Source organism: Chiloscyllium plagiosum, unplaced genomic scaffold, assembly GCF_037043375.1.
Source record: "Chiloscyllium plagiosum isolate Xiang-an unplaced genomic scaffold, Cpla_swu_hap1 HiC_scaffold_34, whole genome shotgun sequence".
Classification (NCBI taxonomy): Eukaryota; Metazoa; Chordata; class Chondrichthyes; order Orectolobiformes; family Hemiscylliidae; genus Chiloscyllium; species Chiloscyllium plagiosum.
In genome coordinates this window covers 51289124-51316500 of record NW_028270172.1, presented here as the reverse complement: position 1 = coordinate 51316500, position 27377 = coordinate 51289124, and the positions used below count along the sequence as shown (strand labels likewise).

At 42.6% G+C, this 27377-nt stretch overlaps 1 protein-coding gene across 1 annotated transcript in view; it reads left to right on the top strand.

Annotated features, from left to right (window-relative positions):
* Positions 1-27377, top strand: part of elovl2 (ELOVL fatty acid elongase 2) — a 198171-nt gene that overhangs the window by 153979 nt on the left and 16815 nt on the right. Inside the window, exon 6 of the mRNA XM_043719004.2 lies at positions 7820-7944. Within this exon, the coding sequence (XP_043574939.2) occupies positions 7820-7944 (125 nt within the window). The remainder of the gene's footprint in view (positions 1-7819; positions 7945-27377) is intronic.

The following is a 27377-nucleotide window of genomic DNA, read 5'->3' as shown; positions in this document are numbered from 1 at the left end:
GGCCACCCAAGTGGACAGGGTTGTTAAGAAAGCATATGGTGTTTTGGCTTTCATTAATAGGGGATTGAGTGGAAGAGTCATGAGATCTTGTAGTTCTATAAAACTTTGGTTAGACCGCACTTGGAATACTGCGTCCAGTTCTGGTCGCCCTATTATAGGAAAGATGTGGATGCTTTGGAGAGGGTTCAGAGGAGGTTTACCAGGATGCTGCCTGGACTGGAGGGCTTATCTTATGAAGAGAGGTTGACTGAGCTTGGACTTTTTTTCATTGGAGAAAAGGAGGAGGAGAGGGGACCTAATTGAGGTATACAAGATAATGAGAGGCATAGATGGAGTCGATAGCCAGAGACTATTTCCCAGGGCAGAAATGACTAACATGAGGGGTCATAGTTTTAAGCTGGTTGGAGGAAATTAGAGGGGATGTCAGAGGCAGGTTCTTTACAGAGTTGTGAGAGCATGGAATGCGTTGCCAGCAGCAGTTGTGGAAGCAAGGTCATTGAGGACATTTAAGAGACTCCTGGACATGCATATGGTCACAGAAATTTGAGGGTGCATACATAAGGATCAGTGGTCGGCCCAACAACGTGGGCTGAACGGCCTGTTCTGTGCCGTACTGTTCTATGTTCTATCTCATTTTCAATTTGTATGTTTGGACTCCATATCGAGCTCAATATCTTTAGAGGTTGATTCCATCATTTCATGTCTTTGACCCACCCCATATCTGAGATGGAAATGTGTTACTGGAAAAGCGCAGCAGGTCAGGCAGCATCTAGGGAACAGGAGAATCGACGTTTCGGGCATTAGCCCTTCTTCAGGAATGAGGAAAGTTGGTCCAGCAGGCTAAGATAAAAGATAGGGAGGAGGGACTTGGGGGAGGGGCGTCGGAAATGTGATAGGTGGAAAGAGGTCAAGGTGAGGGTGATAGGTCAGACTGGGGTGGGGGCGGAGAGGTCGGGAAGAAGATTGCAGGTTAGGAAGATGGTGCTGAATTTGATGGATTTGACTGAGACAGGCTGGGGGAGGGGAAATGAGGAAACTGGTGAAATCAGAGTTCATCCCTTGTGGTTGGAGGGTTCCTAGCCGGAAGATGAGGCGTTCTTCCTCCAACCGTCGTTTCGCTGTGGTCTGACGATGGAGTCCAAAGACCTGCATATCCTTGGTGGACTGGGAGGGGGAATTGAAATGTTGAGCTACAGGGTGGTTGGGTTGGTAGCCACCCTGTAGCTCAACATTTCAATTCCCCCTCCCACTCCACCAAGGATATGCAGGTCTTTGGACTCCTCCATCGTCAGACCACAGCGAAACGACGGTTGGAGGAAGAACGCCTCATCTTCCGGCTAGGAACCCTCCAACCACAAGGGATGAACTCGGATTTCACCAGTTTCCTCATTTCCCCTCCCCCCAGCCTGTCTCAGTCAAATCCATCAAATTCAGCACCATCTTCCTAACCTGCAATCTTCTTCCCGACCTCTCCGCCCCCACCCCAGTCTGACCTATCACCCTCACCTTGACCTCTTTCCACCTATCACATTTCCGACGCCCCTCCCCCAAGTCCCTCCTCCCTATCTTTTATCTTAGCCTGCTGGACCAACTTTCCTCATTCCTGAAGAAGGGCTAATGCCCGAAACGTCGATTCTCCTGTTCCCTAGATGCTGCCTGACCTGCTGCGCTTTTCCAGCAACACATTTCCATCTCTGATCTCCAGCATCTGTAGACCTCACTTTCTCCCCACCCCATATCTGACCCTGTTATGGCTTTCATAAAACATAATTTATAGAATTCCTACAGAGGAAATAAGTTGTTTATCTTATTGAGGCTGTACCAATCCTCTGAAGAGTATCCCACCCTATCCATGTAACTCTGCAATCATAGTGATACAACACAGGAACAGACTCCTCAGTCCAATTTGTCCACACAAACCAGACATCCTAATCTGACGTCATCTCATTTGGAACATATCCCTCTAAATCTTTCCTATTCATGTGTTCTTATGCAGAAAGTCAGGAGGCATAGGATAGTGGGAAGTTTGGCCAGTTGGATAGAGAACTGGCTAACCGGTCAAAGTCAGAGTGGTGGTAGATGGTAAATATTCAGCCTGGAGCCCAGTTACAAGTGCAGTTCCGCAGGGATCAGTTCTGGGTCCCCTGCTGTTTGTAATTTTTATTAATGACTTGGAAGAGGGAGTCGAAGGGTGGGTCAGTAAATTTGCAGACGATACGAAGATTGGTGGAGTTGTGGATAGTGAGGAGGGCTGTTGTCGGCTGCAAAGGGACTTAGATATGATGCAGAGCTGGGCTGAGGAGTGGCAGATGGAGTTCAACCCTGTCAAGTGTGAGGTTGTCCATTTTGGAAGGACAAATAAGAATGTGGAATACAGGGTTAACGGTAGAGTTCTTAGTGAGGCGGAGGAGCAGAGGGACCTTGGGGTCTATGTTCATAGATCTTTGAAAGTTGCCACTCAGGTGGATAGAGCTTGTAAGACGGCCTATGGTGTATTAGCGTTCATTAGCAGAGGGATTGAATTCCAGAGTTGTGAGGTGGTGATGCAGCTCTACAGGACTTTGGTTAGGCCACATTTGGAGTACTGTGTGCAGTTCTGGTTGCCTCATTTTAGGAAAGATGTGGAAGCTTTGGAGAGGGTGCAGAGGAGATTTACCAGGATGTTGCCTGGAATGGAGAATAGGTTGTACGAGGATAGGTTGAGTGTGCTAGGCCTTTTCTCATTGGAACGGCGAAGGATGAGGGGTGACTTGATAGAGGTTTATAAGATGATCAGGGGAATAGATAGAATAGACAGTCAGAAACTTTTTCCCCGGGTACAATAGTGTTACAAGGGGACAAAAATTTAAGGTGAAGGGTGGAAGGTTCTTTACCAAAGAGAGTGGCGAGGGCATGGAATGCGCTGCCTGTGGGAGTGGCAGAGTCAGATTCATTGGAGACCTTTAAGCGGCAATTGGATAGGTGCTTAAGCTAGGACAAATGTTCGGCACAACATCGTGGGCTGAAGGGCCTGTCTGTGCTGTATTGTTCTATGTTCCCGTCCAAATGCCTTTTTAAATGTTATCATACTCGCTCTGCAGCACACACTCACCACATGAAAAAGTTACCCCTCTGGTCTTTTTTAAAAAGGAAAGTCTTTCCCCTCTCTCCTTGAGTTTGGCCTCTAGTTTTGAACTACCCCCAATCTAGGAAAATGACCTTGGCTATTCACCCTATCCATACCAGTCATGATTTTCTAAACCTCTACAAGGACACCCCTCAGCCTCCATTCCCGGGTAAAAATGCCCCAGCTTATTAAGCCTCTTCCCTATAGCTCAAATCCTCCAGTTCCAGCAACATCCTTAAATCTTCTCTGCACCCTCCAGTTTAACAATGAAACTCTCCAGCCCAGGCAATAATCTGGGAAATCTCCTTTGCACTGACCCTTGTGCAATTACATCCCTCCTTTTAAATTGGATTCTAGAATTGTGCACAGCACGCTAGGTTTAGCCTAACCATGCTTTAATACAATTCCAGCATCTCTTCCCTTCTCGGAAAAACTGTGCCTTGGCGAATAAAGGCAAGTATCCCAAATGTTTTCATAACAACTTTATCCAATTCCCCATTATGTTAAGGGAACAGTGAAGATACACACCAGTCTCTCACATCTTCTGTGCTTCCCAGTATTCTACTTTATTATAATATATCAGTCTAAACATTATGGCACAGACAGAGAACACCGGGGGGGGGGGGGGGGGCTAACACCTTCAACATTATCTGGCTGACACCAATTGTTACAGTTAACCTGAGAATGTAACTTCTTTTAAAAAAAAAGCTTTGTGATTTACATATGAAAGAAGTGAAACTATCATGGTATTTGAATAGATGAAAGACTCAACAGACAATCAAGGTAATTTTCAATGTATAATTTCAGTTACATCGCACTGTAAACTTTTGCTATAAATTGTCTTACAATAGTATCCTCAACAACCACCTGATGAAGGTGCGTTGCTCCGAAAGCTAGTGCTTCCAATTAAACCTGTTGGACTATAACCTGGTGTTGTGATTTTTAACTTTGTACACCCCAGTCCAACACCGGCATCTCCAAATCATGATGTTCTCTTGCCTTATTTTTCCTGCCCAAGTGCATCACCATCTACCACTGATCAGCCCTTCAACCCATCTGTCAGTCAGCAAATTCTGCATCCAATTAGCCAAATCACATGAGCTCTTACCTTTGCTATTAGTAATATATTGACTGTTCTTGATTAATACCTGCCTCTCCCAAAACATTTTTTATCAACTATCCATGTACCTCTGGATCATGTGAGACTTTAGCCAGGGTCTCAATGCAGATTAATTCTCAGAATTGCTTCACGTAGTTTCTCCAACACTGAGATTAAACAAACTGCCATGTAGTTTCCTGGTTTATTCCCTGCTTCTTTCTTGAATAATGGCACCACATCAGCTATCCTGTAGTCCTTTGGCACCTCTCCTCTGGCCAGGGAGAAATTGAAAATTATTGCCAGTGCCCCTGTTATTTCCACCATTGCCTCACTCAACATGTCAGGCATTCATTTCAATGTATTTCCTTCTAATCCTACCAAACCTCTCAGAATCTCTCTATGCTAATTTCTTTAAAGTCCTTCTCTCTGATTTCTATACCCACATCATTCCTGTCACTTGTGAACACCAACACATCCTCTAGTTCCACATCATTTCTTCAGAAGACCACAAAAATATTTAACTTGAAATAAATCAGTTACTGAGAGGCTTGTTTTCTTTTTAGAAATTCAGTGCTTCCATGGAGGTGTGGATTTTTCAAAGAATTAAGTAGCTTGAGTTTGTTCACATTAGTGGATTATTTCAATTAAGTCAGGGAGGGGTATAGCGGAATTCAGTCATTTGATAGGAGATTCTTCTTTACCCAGGTAACAGTACTAGATTTAAGGAACAAGTCGTCAGCTGCTTCAAGTGCTGAATGGTTGTATACCATTGAAGTAGAGCTGGACCACTTTGTAACTGTAGAATTCACAGCATAGAAAAGGGAAATACTAAGCAATGTAAGTTATAGAATTACACCGTGACTTGGCCCATTTGAGTCATTCCACACAAATTATTATTGCCTTCATTAAGCCGACTTTACTGCACTAGTCTATAGCCATGGATATTATGACACTCATCTCAGTAATTTACAATATTTGAGGTTTCCTGCCTCAACTATCTTCCCAAGAATTTCATTCTAGATACCCACTACTCTGAGTGAATATGTTTCTTCAAATCCACTGTAAACCTCCTGCCTTTCACTTTAACATATGCCCCACCGTTATTGACATTTCAACTATTCATCCTGTGCATACATCTCAAGCTTATACATCCCAATTTGGTCCCCCTCAACCAATTCTGCTCCAAAGATAACATGCTGAACTTCATAGCAGAAATACCGCAGTCCAGGCGACATCCTGGTGAATCTCCTCTATACCACCTTCAGCGCAATCACATCCTTCCTAGAGTGTGGTGACCAGAAGTACCACACAGTAACTAACCAAGGTTCTGTACTGGTCCAAACAAACCAACCTTCTACCACCACCAGTAACTAAACAAATTTTGGATCCAACTTGCCAAGTTACCCTGGATCCCTGGAAGCTTTTACCTTGTCAGTTTCCATTTGTGGTACTTTGTCAAAGGCTTTGCTGCAATCCATATAAATTATATCAATTGTATTACCCTCATTTAAACACTTGGTCAGCTCCTCAAGATATTCCACCAGGTTCCATCAGAAGCATGACTACAATTTGACAAAGCTATGCTGACTGTCCCTGATCAAACTTAGCCCCTCTAAATGGAGGTAAATTTGTTCCTTCACCACTTTTTCCACTAGTTACCTGACTGACGCTAGGCGCACTGGTCTATAGTTCCCCAGTCTATCTCCAGCACCCTTTACTGTAAAGTGAAACCACACTATCTGTTTCCCAGACAGGTCAAGGGGAGGCCAGAGTCAAGTTAGAAATTTGGATCAGGACCCTGTAATTTACTCCCTCCTCTCCCATAGCAACCTGAGATGTAATTCTGGGAATTTATCCACTTTTAAAGCCACAAAGCTCCAATACCACCTTGCTGCTTGCATCAATTGCACAAAAAAACTTCACAGTCCATCTTCTTGAATTCTGAACTTGCGTCCTCCTCCATGTAAAACTGATATGCAATACTAATTTAACACTCTACAGTCATTATAAATCAGACTTCCTGGGGTGGTTTAGGTTGCTCAATGAATTTCACATGGGATTCTTTCGAATTATTTCTATCAGAAATTGATTTTGAATGTTTTAATCTATTCTTTCACATCTCATAGAATCATAGAATCCCTACAGTGCAGAAAGGGGCCATTTGATGCATTGAATCTGCACTGACCTTCTGAACAGCATTGCAACTAGACCTATCCCATCCCTGTAACTCTATATAGGGTTTATCATGGCTAGCCTACCTAACCTGCACATCCTTGGACACTAGGTGCATTTTTCTTCTAAAAGCATGGCAAATCCACCTCACCTGCACATCTTTGAACTATGGGAGGAAACCAGAGCACCTGGAGGAAACCTAAGGGGAGAATGTACAGACCCTACACAGACAGTTGCCCAAGAAGCTGGCACACATTGGATGCTAATACCTGTGGATGAGAAATGTAAGGGGCTGTTACCTGGAGAGTGCACCCCAAGATGGTGGTGCCTGGTGTTCAACATGGAGGTTCTCTGGGTAGCAACCGCTTGAGTTGTTCGGTACATCCATGCTCATACTCTAAATTCCAAGACAAATTCCAAATATCTAGTTTGCTTAGCATGGCTGGTAGGTTAGGAAAGAAATTATTGAGGTCAGATGCAGAGCTGTGGTCATTAACCAGCATTATTCCTCTTAATAGTCAACTTGCTACTGCTTAGTGAGAATTTGGTCTCAACACTTGGAACCCAGTTAAAGGAATCAGCAAGTTGCTCCTGGTGTCAAGGTAGGTCTCACTAGATTTCTCATGTGATTCTGTCACATCTCTCATTACAGACCACATCATTCTACGTGAATGTGACACAAATCAGAAATGCTTACCTAAAAGGATGCAGAGGAAAGTTTAATAGTAACCTTCAAAGGGAAGAAAGAAAATGAGGAAGGAACTGCAGAAGTGTTGGGGAATGAATAGCCTTTTCAAAAGCTGGCACAGACTTGGTGGGCTGTGACCTTTTAATGTGTTATGTGATTCTGTTTTTCCTCACTACTAGTAGCAGATGGCCTTCAACTGCCAAAACCTTCCACTCAATTTCTCCATACAGTTAGTTCCTCTATAATGCAAAGATTGTGTTCTTGTGCAACCCTGCGTTAGAGAAAAAGTAGTGGTTTAGAAACAGTGTTGGTGCTGTAATTGCAATCCAGCCACTTCGTCAATCACATTACAGTGAATTCATGTTGACAAAACGTATGTTATAACCGAACGACCTGTATATCTAATGCTTCTCTATCTGTTTTTTAAAATCCTTCTTTAAAACTAATCGCATTCAAAAAGCTTTTGATTGTTCAATTCTTTCATCCATTTGCTTGATGTCCATTTTCTCACGTGCAGTACTTAGGACATGATGTAATGCAAATTAAGTTGAAATTGTACATAAACTGTTCAAACAGCATTACTATACTTTTCCTAGCTTCCATTAATTTTGAGGAAGGGTCATCAGACCTGAAACATTAACTCTGATTTCTCTTCACAGATGCTGCCAGATCTGCTGATCTAGATCCAGCAACTTCTGTTTTTATTGCTACACTTGTATATGGTTACTCTGCCTCTGGCTTTGTTTCATTACAGGTTTCTTTGGTCCAACACTGAACAGTTTTATCCATGTATTAATGTACTCCTATTATGGCCTATCCACCATTCCATCCATGCAGCCTTATCTTTGGTGGAAGAAATACCTGACCCAAGCACAGCTGGTAAGAACTAACTTTAAACAGCATTTTTCACACCCAAAACATTTCATGGCCAATGAATTACTTTTGAATCATGGTTACTGTTGTCACGTGGGAATACTCTACAAGCATTCTGAGTTTGGCAATGTTCTGTAAACTGCAATGTCCAATTAAACTGTTTTAACAATGCAGTTTTAATAATAAATTTGGTCTGCACATTGGGAAAACTCAACTGTTATTTAGAAGTCCTGTGGTATGGGTTTAGTTGCATCACAGCAGGTTGCTGGGAACTCTGTTTTTCATTACATCCAGAAGAAACTGCCCGCAACAGTCCAGCAGTGTCTCAGTACTGCACTGGAGTTTGCCTTGTTTTGTGCTTGTCTCTGGGGCTTGAAACCAGTACCCACTGACTCAAGTAATTGTTACCCTGCAGCCTATATTTCATGTTTTTTTATAAAAATGAAGCTACCAGTCATCTATGCATCAGCAGAACAGACTCTTTGCCATGATTGCTGACTCAACTGTAATTAGGCTAATATTGATACCAAAAGATAACTGGTCACTTTAGTCTTTGCAAAAATGATCAATTTTCACCAAATCAAAATACTTGGGCTTTAATAGTTTTGAGGAGAAAGTGAGGTCTGCAGATGCTGGAGATCAGAGCTGAAAATGTGTTGCTGGAAAAGCACAGCAGGTCAGGCAGCATCCAGGGAACAGGAGAATCGACGTTTCGGGCATAAGCCCTTCTTCAGGAAGGGCTTATGCCCGAAACGTCGATTCTCCTTTTAATAGTTTTAAAATACTCAATAATTGACTACTGTGGTAACTTATTAAAGCAAATTAAATGAAATGTCTTGGTAACTTGTTATTGTACAGCTTTTATCACTTATTCCTACAAAGACAGTATGCAAAATAAAACATCTGAAAGAAATATCACTTTTTCCCTTCAAACATAGACCAAGGATGAACTAGATTCCTGACTAATTGTAGCATTAGAAATCTTTTGGCTGCATTGAACCTAGCTGGCCCAAAAGTTCTCTTAAGAGTTGGTAAGAGTTTTGCTCTTTCTACCTACCACTCCCCCACCGCGCGCCCCCCCCCCCGCGCCCCCCCCCCCCGCGCCCCCCCCCCCCCCCCCCCCCCCCCACAACTTGTTGCCTCGCCCCACAGCTCACCTCCCAAATGATGCTTTCCTCTCAAGGACTCTTGCTGCTTCTTGCTCACTACCCTCCTGAATCCTTGCTATGAGCAGTTAGAAATACAAGCAGCAGTATCAATATTTGGAATAGGCGCAGTAGGTGGGACAATGAGCAGGAGTTGTTGTTTTTGGATAGGTGCTGAGTGTGAGAAGGTCAGGATAGAGGTAGCAAGTGGGAATACTGGATAGTGTTAATAAGCAGGAAGAGTGTAATAGTGGCAGTATGTGGAAGGGTTTAGATGGGGATGTCAAGCTGGAGAGTGAGGAAAGGAAATGGAATAATCAGGACAGGGAGTAAAAATGGTGGCAAGTGGAAGAGTTGGTAGAGAGGCAGAGGAGTTTTATGGTTTTCAGAATGAGCGAGAAGATTGGGATAGTCAGAGATTGGGCGAAAGTGAGTACTGCAGATGCTGAAGATCACAGTCAAGGCTGTGGTGCTGCAAAAGTGCACAGTAGGGCAGGCAGCATCCGAGGAGCAGGAATATCGACATTTTGGGCAAAAGCCCTTCATCAGGAATGGGAGAGATTGGGAGAGTCAGCGAATTGGAGGTTTGGACAAAGTACAAGTTTATTTACATAGACAGTATGCAAAATCCACAAACTGGAATGGAGGCAGTGCTGTTTGGAGAATGTCACTAATTTACAAACCCTGCTGAAACAAAGACACAACTAGAAAGGGCTTAAAATAGGGGAATACCAGTACCTTTTTTTTGCATGGGAGGTGGACATCTCTGGCAAGCCAGCATTTGCTAGTCATTTCAGAGTCAACCACATTGCTAAGAGTTTAGGGTCCCATAAGCCTGACTGGATAAGGATGTCAGATCCTTACCTGAAGGATATTAACAAACCAAACAGGTTTATATGACAATTGATAGTGATTGATTACATGGTCACCATAAGACTAGCTTTTCATTCCAAATGTTGTTAAATTCAAATTTCGTTATCAGCCACTTTGGGATTTAGGTCCATGTCCCTTTTAACATTAACTATTAATCCAGAATGCCATGCTAAAGAATCATATAATCCCTACAGTGGGGAAGCAGCCATTCAGCCCATCAAGTCCACACTGACCCTCAGAGGATCCACCTCGATCCACCCTATCCTTGTAACCTTGCATTTTCTCATGGCTAATCCACCAACCTGCACATCTTTGGACTGTGGGAGGAAACTGAAGCATCTGGAGGAGACCCACACAGATATTGGAAGAATGTGCAAACTCCACACAGTCACCCAAGGCTGGAATCTAGCCGGAGTACTAATCAATCCAATGACACTGCCACTGTTGAACTAGTATTGAATGTTGACCACAGCATATTGTGTTGCACTTATGACTATTATTAAGTTACATATTAAATTGTATGCTTCTAGTATTGATTAAAATCACTACATTTTACAAGTGGATACCTTTTCTGAGTATTGAATAATGTGTACTGGAGTCTTGAAACTGCATAATGATTGAAATGTGTCCTTCAAACTTTGATACTTAATAAATCTTTCTTTGCTGACCTATATACTAAAAGAGGCAATTTTGAGTCTCTAGTCACATGGCAGTTTTGTACTAGTTGACTTTTTTTCATTTGACATTTCTCAGTCAAGGAGGGTATATGAAAATCAACAGATATAAGTTAACATGAGTGGGCAGCACGGTGACACAGTGGTTAGCATTGATGCCTCACAGCTCCAGGGTCCCAGGTTGGATTCCAGTCTCAGGCAACTGTCTGTGTGGAGTTTGCAAATTCTCTCCCTGTCTGCGTGGGTTTTCTCCCACAGTCCAAAGGTGAATTGGCTGTGCTAAATTGCCCATTGTGCATTAGTCAGAGGGAAATGGGTCTGGGTGGGTTACTCTTCAGAGGGTTGATGTTGTTGGACCAAAGGACCTGTTTACACACTAGGGAATCTAATCTAATGAGTTTATTCTATCACTTTTATCCTGTAGTAAAGTTTATGATTAGATGGAAGTAGAACTAAATGTGAGCAATTCCAGTACAGTTGTCTGTTTACATGATTTTTTAGCTATTAAATTTACTGTCATTAGTAGTAAATATATTAATCTTTATATTATGCATTCCAAGTGTAGAAAGTTGTTTCCTGGATTAACAGTTGACCATCTCTCTCAATCCTCCACTGTGTTACAACATTGCCTGTCTGACATCTATTCCTGGATGAATTGAAATTTCTTCAAATTAATATTTGTGTTGTGAGTAAATCATCACAAGTCCCCTCTTTAAACTGGCTACTTACTAAAGAATCTGACAATCAAGTGCTGAAACAACATTTAAACTTTATTTTGGTTACTACATGCGATAAAAGTCACTCAAATAAGCAAGTTAAGCCTCACAACTGGGCTATAATGCCATAAACAGTGGAATGATTCACCATCCTATCTGTCTCTGGAAATGCCCAGGGTTCAATGGTTGAAGTTCTTTGCTGAGTTGTTCCAGTGTTAGATTCTTATGCAGATTTTTGGCCTTCGGGTCTATCATGTGATAGTATCAAATCTTTAGAGTCCTTTGATTCCAAAATGTTGATTTACTCCTCTAGAACCCTTGAGTCTGCAGCATGCTTCCTTTTATCAGAGTAACTCCTCTGTTCCTTGTTACATAGCTAAATTTTCAAACAGACACAACACTATCCTGTGATTTATCCTTAAGAACTTAAAGGACTAATCAGTTGTCCTTGAGGCACAAAGCAGCCTTTTATCAAGCAGTTGTTAACAGTTTGTTCATGTAGCTTTGACTCCTTTTCCTAGGCATGACTAATTGTTTTCGGTCTCTATGTAACAGCTCATGTTTGTCCCTTTGACAGAGGTATTGCTGCTTTCAAATCTATGAACAGTTATTAAAGTTCTGAAATTCACATGATCACAGCTGAAACTACAGTGGCAAAATTGGCTTGATGCTACCATTCCCAATTTAAGAATCAAGAAAGGAATCTGTAGTGTGCATGCTCACTGCTACTGGCACTGCCTTTGTAAAGGAGCTTACACTGACAGCTTGTTAAATAGGCCAGTTGTGATATCAGATCAACATGCAATACTGATTTGAAGCCAGCCCTGCCACTTTAGAAGTCCATACTCCAATCAATCCTGTCTCCAACCTTGCATAGCTAAATACAGGATTAATCATGAGGAGGCTCCCACCTGTGCTGTGTAATGGAATCATCGCACACTACAGTTTTTGTTTATTCAGGCTGTTACAACAATTTCACACACAATAGATGCTTTTCATAGTTGGTTAAAGCTTCAGTAATACATGGGAATGCTGTAGTGAATTTGCTGAATTGACGGTTTCTTGCAGAGCATTTGCTTCCAGATATGGATGCACTAATTGGTATTGAGAATGACTGACTGGCTAAATGAAGACCAGGATAAACTGTTACAGGGGAGGCAAAAGAAGGTTTCTTAGTGGAAGATCATATCTAAATAGGGTACATGGGAGCATTTCACAAACTTGAACATTAGCAATGACCATTTAGTTCCGACGTGTGCTTTACTAAAGAGGTTGCAACTCCAAACTCAGCAGAACAAAGACTCTCATTGTCTGTTATTGTGAAGGCAACTGTGCCTTTGTGTCTTTCTGCACCTGTCTTACCAAGCTACTCCATTTACAGCGTTCTGTGGCATAACACAGGTTGTCTCTGCATAGAGCTACAGCTTCTTATCGTCACCTTTTGAGATGTAAATGTGTGAAGCAAGCATAAAAGTTATAAGAACTGCAGGCTTCCTTTGATGCAGAGTGTCATTGGTTGCACAGGATCATACAAATACAAGTAAATCATTCAGCCCTTTGGCCCTGCCCTGTTCTTTCATTCAGCCCTTTGGCCCTGCCCTGTTCTTTCATTCAGCCCTTTGGCCCTGCCCTGTTCTTTCATTCAGCCCTTTGGCCCTGCCCTGTTCTTTCAATACTTTTTATCCTTCAAACATCTTGAACTCTACACTACTGGTAAAGAGAATCTATTGACCACTGCCTTAAACATACTCAAACACTGAGCCTTCCCAGCCCTCTGTAGAAGAGAATTCCAAAGGGTTAAAACCCCTCTAAGACAAAAACCCCTTCACTCAGGTGCATCACACTTTTTTTGTAAAATATGCCCCTGTTTATACCATTTAGGTATTTTATAATTTTCAATGAGATCATCTTTCAGTCTTTGACTTTGTTAGGAATAGTCTCAGTTTGCCCAATCTCTTTTCAAATGACAGCAGTACCATTCTGGGAACAAGTCTGAAGAATCTTTATGGCAATAATATATCTTTGCTGAGTTAGGACCAAGCACTGCTCAAAATACTGCAGGCGCAGACTAAACAAGTTCCTATGCCATTGAAGCAAACATTTATTACTTCAAATTCCCTTTTAATAAAGGCAAATATTCCATTAGGCATCCTAACAGCTTGCTGTATCTGCATGTTAGCCTTCAGTGGCTTATCAACAAGGATACCTGGCTACTTTTGTAAATCTACACTTTCCAACCTCTTGCTAAACCAACTTGACCGTGGTCAGGTAAATGGGGGATTAGCAGCAACCTGAAAAAATGCTCAGCCAGAAAAAGAGGAGACAGTGAATGAACCAGTGCAGTAAAGGCCTTTTGGCCCATCAAGTCTGCACTGACAATAACTGCCTCCAATGATGTTCTAATCCCAATTTCCTGAACTTGTCCCATATCCTTGAATGTTTGTGATATTTCAAGTGCTCATCCAAAGAGTTTTCTTCAAAGTTGTTAGATTTCTGGCTTCCAATATCTTCTCAGGCAGGGCATTCTTGATTTCTCCCCACACTTTTTTAATGAAAAATATTTATGTCAAATCCTCTCTGAACCTCCTACCTCATTTAAAACTATGCTCCCTCACTATAAAACTGTGCCCCCTTGTGATTGCTCCCTTAACAAAGGGGAACAGCTGCTCTCTATTAATCTTATACACCTCAATCACTATTAACCTTTGCATTGTCTATTGACCATCTTTGTGTCATCTGCAAATTTGCTTTAGGTTCTCCCCACATTTTCAGACACACCATTTGCACACATAACAAGTAATAAGGATCCCAGCACTGATCCTTGCTGGATTTTGGCTACCAGTTACTCCAGCAGCTTTCTACCATTACCCTTTATGTCCTATCACTAAGCTAGTTTTGGATCCATGTCACCAGGTTTCCCTGAATTCCTTGTGCCTTAAACTTCTCCAATGGTTTCCCATGTAGGACCTTGTCAAACCTTTGCTAAAGTCTATATAAACTACTAGGAGACTGTGAGGACTGCAGATGCTGGAGATCAGAGTCAAAACGTGTGGTGCTGGAAAAGCACAGCCGATGTTTCGAGCATACATTCCTGATGAAGAGCTTTAACTCTTCTGCTCCTTGGATGCTGCCTGACTGGCTGTGCTTTTCCATCACCACACTTTTTGACTCCATATAAACTACTTCAACTGAGTTTTTCTCACCCACACATTTTCAAAAAAACTAACAAGTTTGTTAGGAATCATCTCCCTCTGTCAAAGCCATGCTGACTATCCCTAATTAGCCTCTTGCCTTTTCTCAATGATGGAAGAACCCAGCACATCAGTGCAAAAGATAAGACTGAAGATTGTGCAACGATCTCCAGTCTTAAGTGTAGCCACCTTGACAGCCTCCAGTTGTCCCCAGCATTCCAGATACCAGTCTTCATACAACTTCAACCATTTCTTGATATCAGGTGGAATGAATTGAAACACTGGATGCTGCAAAGGCATGGGGGCCTAGACAAAGTTCTACCATTAGTACTGAAAGTGTGTGCTCCAGAACTTGCTGCTCCCCTAGCTAAGTGTTCCAGTATAATTACAACACTGGCATCTACCTGACATTGTGCCCAGGTATGTCAGGTACAAAAAAGCAGGACAAATCCAACCTGGTCAATTACTGCCCCATCATTCTACACTTGATCATGAGTAAAGTGATGAAAGGTGCCATCAGCAGTGCTATCAAGCTGCACCTGCTCAGTGACAACCAGCTTGTGTTCTGCCAGGGCCACCTTATAACAGCCTGGTTCAAGCATAGACAATAGAGCTGAGTTCTGGAAGTGAGAGGGACAGCTCTTAGCAAAACTGGAATCAAGAAATATTGGGGACAAACTCCCCAGTAGTTTAAGTCATATCTGACACGTGGGAAAATGGTTGTGGTTGTTGACGGTCTGAAGATGGATGGGCCCAGGACACTTGGCCCATCTCAGTCTCAGGACATCTCTGCAGGAGTTCCCCAGAGGCCCATCCATCTTCAGCTACTTCATCAATTTTCTTCCCTCCATCATAAGGACAGAAATAGGGTATTCACTGATGATTGTGCAATATCCAGCACCACTCGCAACTCCTCAGATTTTCAGATTTGGGCTGATTAGTGGTAAGTAACCTTCTGGCGAGGCTATGACCATCAATGATAAGGGGCAATCTGACCACTGCCCCTTGACATTTAATGGTGTTACCATCACTTAATTCCCCATGCTAAATTGCCCGTAGTGTTAGGTGTAGGGGATTGGGTCTGGGTGGGTTGCTCTTCGGAGGGTCGGTGTGGACTTGTTGGGCCGAAGGGACTGTAAGTAAATAATTAATCTATCACTGAATAATATCCCCAGGCTAATTCACCTAGCCTGCACATCCCTGGACACTATGGGCAATTTAGCATGGCCAGTCCACCCAACCTGCACATCTTTGGACTAGGCGAAGAAACTAGGGCATCCTGGAGGAAAGCCACAGACACAGGGAGAATGTGCAACCTCCACACAGACAGTCACCCAAGGGTAGAATTGAACCTGGCACTGTGAGGCAGCAGTGCTGACCACTGAGACACAATGCCATCCTTGCCTTAAACTATGATCATTGGTCAGAACTTGTCCACCATCGGGAACATCCTTCCGGCATCTAACTTGTCTATCTCTGTTAAAATTTTATTGGTTTCTATGAGACTCCCCCTTATTCTTCTAAACTCAAGTGAATACGATCCTGACCGACTCGATCTCTCCTCGTGTGTAGTCCTACCATCCCAGGAATCAATTTGAGTGAAGAAGGGACCAGTTACAGGAAAAGGCCCTTCAGTCTGTAATTTGGTAAACCATTACTGCACTCCTTCTTTTGTAAGAGCATCCTTCCTCAGATAAGGAGACTAAAACTACACACAATATTCCAGGTGTGGCCTCACCAATGCTCTGTATAATTGCAGCAAGACACCCTTGTTTCTGTACACAAATCCGCTTACTATGAATGCGAAGGTACAGTTTGCCTGCTGCACCCGCATGCTTACTTATAGCGATTAGCGCACGAGAACACTCAGGTCACATTAAACATTCCCCTCTGTCAATTTACAACCATTTAAGTAGAATTCTGCCTTCTTATTTTTGCTACCAAAGTGGATAAACTCACATTCATTCACATTATATTATATCTGCCATGCATTTTGCCCACTCACTCAGCCTGTCCAAATCCCACACCACATCTCTGCATCTGCGTCACAGCTCAGCACTGTACCATCTGCAAATTCTGAGATATTACATTTAGTTCCCTTATCTAAATCACTAACATTGTGAATAGCTGGAGTCCTTATACTGTTCCGTGTGTTAACTCACTTGTAATGGCTGCTATTCAGAAAAAAGACACATTTATTCTTACTCTTTGTTTCCTGTCTGCTAACCAGTTTCCTGTTTATTTCATTATCCCTAATCATATGCACTTTAATTTTACACATCAATCTCTTATGGGAGACTGTGTTGAAAGCCTTCTGAAAGTCCAAATAAACCACATTTAATGCCTCAGTCTGATCTGCACTACTCATAACACCCCTAACACAATTTCCCTTTTGCAAACCCATGCTGACTGTGCCTGATGTATTCTTTCTCATGAACTGCCTGAGGAAGGAGTGGTAGCTTTGAAAGCTTGTGGTTTCAAATAAACCTGTTGGACTATAACCTGGTGTCGTGTGATTTTTGATTTTGTCCACTCCAGTCCAACACCAGCCCCTCCACATCATGTTCTCCAGACACTCATTAATCATTTAACTTCTTTGTGATTTTTCTTATTTCTTCCCCATCAGATTCTGCTTGTAATAGACTCACATTTGCTTTAGTGAAATGTTTTTATTTTCATGCATCTTTTGAAGCTTTTAGCGTCCATTTTTAAATGTTTGTGCTAGGTTCCATTCATGTTCTATTCTCCTTTATCTTATCAGTTTCTTGATCTTCCTTTGCCATACACCCAAAACCTGCAATTCTGCAAAATACCACTATTTCTGGCAACATCTGACCTTTTCTTTTAATCTCATACAATCCTAAACTTCCCTTGTTAACCAGGATTAACAGAATGTTGTGTTTTAGCATCATGACGGAATGTGTCATTGCAGTAAGTCATGTAATAATTTATAAAAATAAGCCATTGTCTATTTAGCATCATGCCTTTTAATGCAGTTTCCCAATCCACTTCAGCCAACTGTACCTCAAGCCTTCAGAATTCTCCTTATTCAAATTTAACACACGTGCTTCAAAATGAACCACATCATTTTCAAACATTGTGTAAATGCAATAGGCATACAGTCCGAAAACTTTATTTACAACAGGATTGTTCTATTAGCTCTTTCTCATTACCTAACACTAAAGTTAAAATAGCAACTACTTTAGTTAGTTCTTTAAAGCACTGTTCTAGAAACCCAACTGTCATACATTCCAGAAGCTCATCTTCCACAGCTTGAGTGCTCCATTTACCAAGTCTGCATGCAGATTGAAGTCACGTATGACAACTGCATTGCTCAGGCTACATGCTTCTCTCATCTCCTGAGTAATACCTTGCTTTACACTGTCATTGCTACTTGGTGACCTGTAACTAATTCCAATCAATGTTTGTTGCCCCTTGCTGCTTTTGAGCTCCAAACAGATTCCACATATTTGAAGATCTGAAACAAAAACAGAAATTGCTAGAAAAACTCAGCATGGTCTCTGAAGAAGGGTCACTGGACTCAAAAGATTAGCTCTGATTTCTCTCCACAGAACTGCTGACATTCCATACATTGTTCTTCCTATCTGAGAACCTCCCTTATTAATATCCTGAACCCATCCCTTATTATCATTTGATCCACATTTGGGCCCTGTATGTGGAAATAATATGATATTTCTTCTGGCAAATGATATTGGGGCAGATGAAAAGTAACGAGTAATCCTTCTGACTAAACTGCAGCATTTTTGGTTATAAGGGTCTTAACTTACCCAGAGAGACTAGATGCTAAAACCTTCCAAGAGTTGATGAAGTTGGTTAAATATTATTACCACCCCAAACTTCCTCTAATTCTGAGATGCTATCTTTTCTTTCCAGCTGTTAGAGAACTGGGGAAATCTCAGAGTCATAGAGATGTAGAGCATGGAAACAGACCCTTCAGTCCAACCTGTCCAAGCTGACCAGATATACCAACCCAAACCAGTACCACCTGCCAGCATCCGGCCCATATCCCTCCAACCCTTCTATTCATACACCCATCCAAATTCCTCTTAAATGATGCAATTGCACCAGCCTCCACCACTTCCTCTGATAGCTCATTCTGTGTGAAAAGGTTGCCCCTTAGGTCTCTTTTATATCTTTCCCCTCTCACCCTAAACCTATGTCTTCTAATTCTGGACTCCCCAATCCCAGGGAAAAGACTTTGTCTATTTATTCTAGCAATGCTCCTCATAATTTTGTAAACCTCTATAAGTTCACCCCTCAGCCTCCGACGCTCCAGGGAAAACAGACCCAGCCTGTTAAGCCTTGTCCAATAGCTCAAATCCTCCAACCCTTGCAACATCCTTGTAAATCTTTTCTGAACCCTTTCAAGTTTCACAACATCTTTCTGATAGGAAGGAGACCAGAATTGCACGCAATATTCCAACAGTGGCCTAACCAATGTCCTGTACAGACGCAACATGACATCCCAACTGTTGTACTCAATACTCTGACCAATAAAGTAAAGCATACCAAACGCCTTCTTCATTATCCTATCTACCTGTGACTCCACTTTCAAGGAGCTATGAACCTGTACTCCAAGGTCTCTTTGTTCAGCTACACTCCCTAGGACCTTACCATTAAGTGTATAAGTCCTGCTAAGATTTGCTTTCCCAAAATACAGCACCTCAGGTTTATCTGAATTAAACACCATCTGCCACTTCTCAGCCCATTGGCCCATCTGGTTAAGATCCTGTTGTAATCTGAGGTAACCCTCTTCGCTGTCCACTACACTTCCAATTTTGGTGTCATCTGCAAGTTTACTAACTGTACCTCTTATGCTCGCATCCAAATCATTTATGTAAATTACACCGATCCTTGTGGCACTCCACTGGTCACAGGCCTCCAGTCTGAAAAACAACCCTCCACCATCACCCTCTGTCTTCTACCTTTGAGCCAGTTCTGTATCCATATGGCTAGTTCTCCCTGTATTCCTTGAGATCTAACCTTGCTAATCAGTCTCCCATGGGGAACCTTGTCAAATGCCTTACTGAAGTCCATATAAATCACACCTATTGCTCTGACCTCATCAATCTTCTTTGTTACTTCTTCAAAAAACTCAATTAAGTTCATGAGACATGATTTCCCATTCACAAAACCATGTTGACTATCCCTAATCAGTCCTTGCCTTTCCAAATACATGTACATCCTGCCCCTCAGGATTCCCTCCAACAACTTGCCCACCACCGACGTCAGGCTCACCAGTCTATAGTTCCCTGGCTTGTCCTTACCACTCTCCTTAAGCAGTGGCACCACGTTTGCCAACCTCCAGTCTTCTGGCACCTCACCTGTGACTATCGATGATACAAATATCTCAGCAAGAGGCCCAGCAATCACTTCTCTAGTTTCTCACAGAGTTCTCGGGTACACCTGATCAGGTCCTATGGATTTATCCACCTTTACCCGTTTCAAGACACCCAGCACTTCCTCCTCTGTAATATGGACATTTTGCAAGATGTCACCATCTATTTCCCTACAGTCTATATCTTCCATATCCTTTTCCACAGTAAATACTGATGCAAAATACTAATTTAGTATCTCCCCCATTTTCAGTGGCTCCACACAAAGGCCACTTTGCTGATCTTTGAGGGGCCCTATTCTCTCCCTAGTTACCCTGTTGTCCTTAATGTATTTGTCAAAACTCTTTGGATTCTCCTTAACTCTATTTGCCAATGCTATCTCATGTCCCCGTTTTGCCCTCCTGATTTCCCTCTTAAGTATACTCCTACTTCCTTTATACTCTTCTAAGGATTCACTGGATCTATCCTGTGTATACCTGACACATGCTGCCTTCTTTTTCTTAACCAAACCCTGAATTTCTTTAGTCATCCAGCATTCCTTATACCTACTAGCCTTCCCTTTCACCCGAACAGGAATATACTTTCTCTGGATTCTTGTTATCTCATTTCTGAAGGCTTCCCATTTTCCAGCCGTCCCTTTACCTGCGAACACCTGCCTTTCAAAATCAGTTTTCGAAAGTTCTTGCCTAATACCATCAAAATTGGCCTTTCTCCAATTTAGAACTTCAACTTTTATATCTGGTCTGCCTTTTTCCATCATTATTTTAAATCTAATAGAATTATGGTCGCTGGCCTCAGTCACCTGCCCTGCCTTATTTCCCATCTGTATCAGGATTTTTGAAAAGGTTATGATGACTGAAAGAGGCCTGTGATTTTGGGCTATCCCTGAATGAGATGCTGAGAAACCGTTTGGTATATGGGATTAATGACGTAACCATGCAGAAGTGTCTACTCACTGAAGCCCAACTGGACTTCAAACAGGCGTTGGCTTTGTCATTAGAAAATGTGGCAAGTGGAGCATGGAAACTACAAGGCACTACAATGAAAGTGGCCACCCTGACCTGTCCAACTGAAGTTAGGGAACACCAATTGAGTGTAGGCAATCACAGAGCCTCACTCAGACATTTCCTGAGAGCAGATGGACTCCAGGCCAATGCGCGGCCTCAGCCAAATGGCTCAAAAAGTTCTTCAGGATCTGGGCCAGCAAGCCATTGTACTTGCTGCCAGTATGCAGCAAAGGAGTCCAACAAAGCATGACTTGAGTAATACACTGGAAAGGTCCCTGATGTGCGGGTTGGAACAATTACATTGCTTAGCATTGTCTAAATCAGAACCGATTCAAATTAATACTTGGTTGAATGGTCTTTAATTCCCATGGAGCTTGATACCAGTGCAGCTTTATCTATAGTTGCAGAATCTGTCTTTAACAAGATTCACTCCAGACTACAATCTTTAAACTTGTGCAAGATTTCAGACTGAAAACATTCAGTTCTAGCCTCCTATGAGAAGCAGTTGGTGCAGTTGCCATTGATGGTAATAAAAGACTTGGGCCCAAGCCTATTGGAATGCAGTTGGTTGAGAAAGGTTCAACTAGATTTGCTCAACATTTTTCAATTGGAAAATGGCTGCCTCAGTGAAGTTCTAGCGAAATACCCAGGGGTTTTTCAAGAAGGGCTTGGGACTACCAAAGGGGCCAGTATCCCATTACCAAGTCACCCTTTATTTATTTACGCACAGCAAACTGGCTGGGGCCTGGCTCAGAGCCACTCCCCTGAACTAAGGAGATACATGTTGACCAGGAAGCAATTGCGAGATTTTGCAAGACACTCTCAGTGCCAATTGCCTTGCAGGTAAAAGTAGAGGCAGAAATCAGGAGGCTGGAGAGCGAAGGAATTGTCAAACCAGTGCAGTTTTGGGCCGGTCATACAGATTGTGAAGCCTGATGGCTCAGTTCACCTTTGTGGGGATTTTAAGCAAATAGTAAACTTCTTCTTGCAGCTGGATAAATGCACCATCCCTAACATAGAGGACTTGTACGCAAAGTTGGCAGGGGCTGTCCTTTACAAAGCTGGACATGAGCCACACCTTCCTGCAATTGCACCTGGATGAGGAGTCCCAGAAATACATACAATTAATACCCGTAAGGGTTTATATCAATATACAGGACTATCATTTGGGGTTTCATCAGCCTGTGCCCTTTTCCTGTGGACGGTGGAGAACATTTTACAAGGGCTACCCCAGGTTGTCAATTATCTGGATGGCATACTAATTACAGGGTAGACCATTAAAGAAAACTTGGCAAACTGGGACATAGTACCTAAATGTTTCTCCAGGCATGGAGGATGTGTGTTCCAGGCACCCCAAGTGACCCACTTGGATTGCAAAGTCAGAAAAACCAGGTTACACCCCACTCCCCGTTGGAAGATTAAAGGAGGGAGATCAAAGGAGCTCTGGTTCCCATGTTTGTATGGAGCTTAGGTCTTTCCTTAGGTTAGTGAATTATTATGGAAAATTCATATGTGGCCTGGCTTCCATGTTGACACTCTTGCACCTGATAAAGGGTTAGCCTTGGAAATGATGATGTAGTCAAGAAGTAGCCTTAAGGGAAGTGAAAAAGCAGCTATCATCCTTCCATGTTGACCTATTGCAATCCAAAGCAATGTGCTGACATGCGATGCCTTCCTGTACGATATCAGGCTAGTGTTGGCCCACCAGTGGTCCAAAGAAGAGGACCACCTGATAGCATATGCTTCTTAAACTTTGGCTGATGCTGAACGCAAATGCGACCAGATAGAGAACAAAGGTTTGGCAGTTATCTTTGGTATGAGGAAGTTCCACCAGTATATTTACAGGCAGGATTTTGACATAGTCACAGATCACAAACCCCTGCTAGTCCTTCTGAAGGAAGACAAGGTGGTGCCACCCATAGCTTTCGGTAGAATTCAGCATTAAGCCCTTATTCTCAGCATGTACAAGTACAAGTTAGAACATCATCCAGGAAGCCAAGTCACGACTGTAGATGCCTTGAGCCATCTCCCACTGGTAGACACTCCACCAATGGCATCTCCCCAGAAGAGTCCATTTTGGATTTAAACTTTCTGTGCACCCTTCCAGTCACCGCTGGCAATATCTGACTGCGAATACAAAAAGATCCTGTCCTGGAAAAACTAAAACAGCTGCTGGTAGTGGGGGAAACAGAAGGGGCATCGTAACCCGGATTGAACCTTTCTGGATCTGACAAGAGCAGATCATTGTGGAGGACGGCATATTACTGTGGGGAGCAAGAGTGATTGTTTTGAATAAAGGTCACTGCCTGATACTGGCTGAACTCCACCAAGGTCATCCAGGAGTTTCCAAGATGAAGATGCTAGCAAGAAGCTATGTTTGATGGGCAGAGTTGGATGCTGACATAGCTGCATTGGTGGCACAGGGCCCGGAGTGCCAACAAAGACAAAAATTGTCACCAGTAGCACCTCCACATTTGTAGGAGTGGCTGGGAAAGCCATGGATAGGTTTGCATGTTGACTGTGCCAGTCCTTCATGGGCTCAATGTTCCTGGTCATTGTGGATGCCCATTCAAAGTGGTTGGATGTACATAAAGTTCATTTGATAAACTCAGGGATGATGATTTAGAAACATGCTCTTGCAGAAGTATTAGTCATGGACAATGAGACATTGTCATAGTAACCGATCACAAACCCTTAGTAGGGCTACTGAAGGAAGACAGTGCCCTCATCTTGGAAATGGTCATTTACTGGCAGGGAATTTGAATATTTTCTAAAGTCAAATGGCATTCAGCACATTAGGTCAGCTCCATATCACCCATTGTCCAATGGTCTTGTGGAAAGAATGGTCCAAACGTTGAAGGCAGGCTTAAAGAAGCAGCCTACAGCATCACTTGATACCAAACTGTCCGGGTTTCTTCGATTATAGGACCACACCGCATGCAACAACTGGGATAGCTCCAGCAGAGTTGCTGAGGGGAGAAGATTCCACACCTGTTTAAACCAGAACAGGGGGTAGGGGGTGGGGGTGAACAGCAGCAGGAACGCCAATGCTGGACAAATGCCTCCTGAAAGTGAGAGAGACGATTTAATTCAGGGAAAAAGTTTGCTGCTGGAACCATAGCAATGGCCCAGTATGGATGCGAGGCAAGGTTGATGCAAGGTCAGGTCATGTGTCTTAAAAAATTCAAATAAGTGATATAGTCCTGAAAAAACATGTAGATCACCTGAACATACCTGGCTCCTCAGAACAACCAGAAGGCTTGTCAGAAACCATAGGCTCCCGTCCTCTGTATAGTGTCGAGCAAACCTCAGAGTCTGAGATGGATGCAGGCTCGATACCATTACCACCAGGAAGGGAGGAGGAAAGTCTCCTGCGATGCTCAGGATGAAAAAGATGGGCTAAAGTCTGATGCACGCCATCTACATCAGAGTCCAAGTCAGAGGAACTGGACCTAGGCCAGAAATGCCACAAGAAAAGCTACAAGAGAACATCCAACAGCCTTATGGGGCAGGCAGTTAGTGGTTAGAACAGAGGGTCTTGTTGACAATGAGGTCTTTGTTTGCGATTGTTAACCTGGGGCAATCAGGAAAGCTCTGGCTAACCAATATAACCAGGGGAAAAATATAAGCACTACCTCAGTTAGTCGGTAGTGTGGGAGTAAAAAAAAACAGGGGATTAGAATATTTTTTAAAAGGATTAGAATAAAAAAAACCCTGGAGATTAGAATCTCCTCAGTTGAGAAGAGATAGAGAGAAAAAAAATGTATATATAACCAGAAGATTTAGAATCTCTTTAGTTCAGGGGAGTGGCTCTGAGCCGGGCCCCAGCCAGTTTGCCGTGGATAAATAAATAGTGACTTGGTAATGGGATACTGGCAGCCTCTGTGCAGTTATTTCACCACATGCCTTTCAATCATCTTTTTACTTCAGTATTCGCAGCAGAAAAGGAGGATAGCTTGTTGCAAGTCCCAAAGAAATTAATTGAGGATAAGGGGCAGGATCTAAATAAAATTATCTTAAATAAATCTGCAATAATGGGAAAATTTAATGGAACAGAAGGGTTACAAATCCATAGGATGTGGTAGTCTCCATGTACAAATGTTAAAGATATTAGGAGCGCACATTACCAATGCCCTAACCATAATCTTTTGGAATTCCCTGGATTCAGGCATTGTACCTCTGGATTGTAAATTTTCTCATTTCTCACCATTGTTTAAGAAGGGTGACAGAGGGAAACCAGGGAATTACAGACCAGTTAGCCTAATGTGGGGAAATTGTTGGATCCGGGGAGAGTCAGTATGAATGCAAGAGGGTAGGTCATGCTTGACAAACCTTAGAGTCTTTCAAAGAAGTGACGGAAATGGTGGACAATTAAGTCAATGGATCTTGTTTATATGGACTTCAAAAAGGCTTTTGATGGATCCCACACAAGAGACTGCTAGATGAGAATTGAGGGCAACTTACTAACAAGAGAAGAAATTGTTTGAGTGGCAGGAAACGGAGTTTGAATAAGGGGTAAGTACTCAAATTGACGGGATGTGGCTAGTCTCAGGATCTGTGTTGAGGCCTCAGTTGTTCACAATATTCATTAAGGACATGGATAATGGCATAAAAAATCAAACATCCAAATTTGCTGATACAAAATTGGGCAGCATCGTAGACAGTGTTGATGACAGCATACATTTACAACAGGATAATGATAGATTAGGTGAATAGGCAAAGCTGTGGCACATGGATATTAATATAAGCATGTGTGAAGTTACCCATTTCGGACTGAAAAAGAATAGCATCAGGGTATTTTTTTTAAAAAGCACAAAGTTAAATACAGTGGATATCCAACAAAAATTGGGGGTTCAGGTGCATAGCTCTTTAAAATGCCACAAACAGGTGCAGAAAATAATCAAAAAGGCAATGGATTGCTGATCTCCATATCTAAAGGGCTGGAGTATAGGGATGCAGACACTAGGCTGCAGTTACACAAAACCATGTTTGACTCCACTTACAGTACTGTGAAAAGATATGGGCATCATCTTAGGAAAGATGTTTTGGCCCTGGAAGGAGTTCAATACAGGTTTATAAAATGATACTTCGACTTCAGGGGTATGAGGAGATATTAAACAAATTATTCTCTGGAATTTAGAAGGTTAAGGTGTGATCTAATCAAGGTCTTTAGGATATTAACAGGAAAAGACAGGGTAGATAAGGATAAATAATTTCAATGGTTGAAGATTTTGGAACCGGGGATGTAGTCAAAGAATCAAGGCCAGGCTGTTCAGGAGAGATGTTAGAAAGCACTTTGAAATGGAAAGAGTAATGGAAGTTTGGCTGCGGTCAATGCGAATTCAATTGGTAAATTTAAATCTGAGATAGACAAATGTTTATTTAGCCAGGGTATCAATGGATATGGGCCCAAGGCAGACATGTGGAGTTAGGCCATAAATCAAGCTACAATCTTATTCAATGGCGGAGCAGGCATGAGGAGCTCAATTGCCCAGTACTTCCTATTTATTTTGTTGCAAATGCTACAGGCATTCAGTTAGTGTGCCCTTACCTCTGTATTTTGACATAATTTATTTTTGAAGCGTCCTTCATGCTAGTTTTTGCTTCTCCTGTCAATTTTCCCGTGCATTTTTCAACTTCCTCCTCCCAACTTTACTTCCTTCTAATTCAGATTGCCCCATCAGGTTCCCATTACCCTGTCAAACTAGTTTAAACCCAGCCCAACAGAATCAGCATATTTCCCTTGCATGACATCAGTCCTAGTCGTGTTAGGGTGTAACCCACCTGATTTGTATCGATCCCACCTGTCCCAGAAACTGTCAATTCCTCAGAAATCAGATGAGCTCCCTCCTGCAGCAGATCTTCAGTCGTGTATTCAATTGATCATTCCTCCTTTTCTTACACCAACTAGTCTGTAGCACTGGGAACAATCTTGAAATTGCTGTTTGAGATCCTCCCTAACTGCTCAAAGTCTTCCTTTAGGTTCTCCTCCAATTCATATCATTGGTACCAATGTGGACAACAACTTCTAGCTGAGTCCCTTCCTCCAGAAAGATGTGCTACAGTCTGCCTGTGACATCCTTGACCTTGGCACCCAGGAGGCAACAACATCCTGGAGTCAGGTTTCATGCCACACAAATGCCTGTGTGATCCCCTGACAATGGAATTTTATAAACTATTGCTCTCTCATTCTTCTTTCTCCCTTTCTGTACAGTTATAGAGTCATAGAGATGTACAGCATGGAAACAGACCCTTCAGTTTCCTGATGAAGGGCTTTTGCCCGAAACGTCGATTTTGCTGTTCGTCGGATGCTGCCTGAATTGCTGTGCTCTTCCAGCACCACTGATCCAGAATCTGGTTTCCAGCATTTGCAGTCATTGTTTTTACCTTCAGTCCAACCCGTCCATGCTGACCAGATATCCCAACCCAATCTAGTCCCACCTGCCAACTCCCGGCCCATATCCCTCCAAACCCTT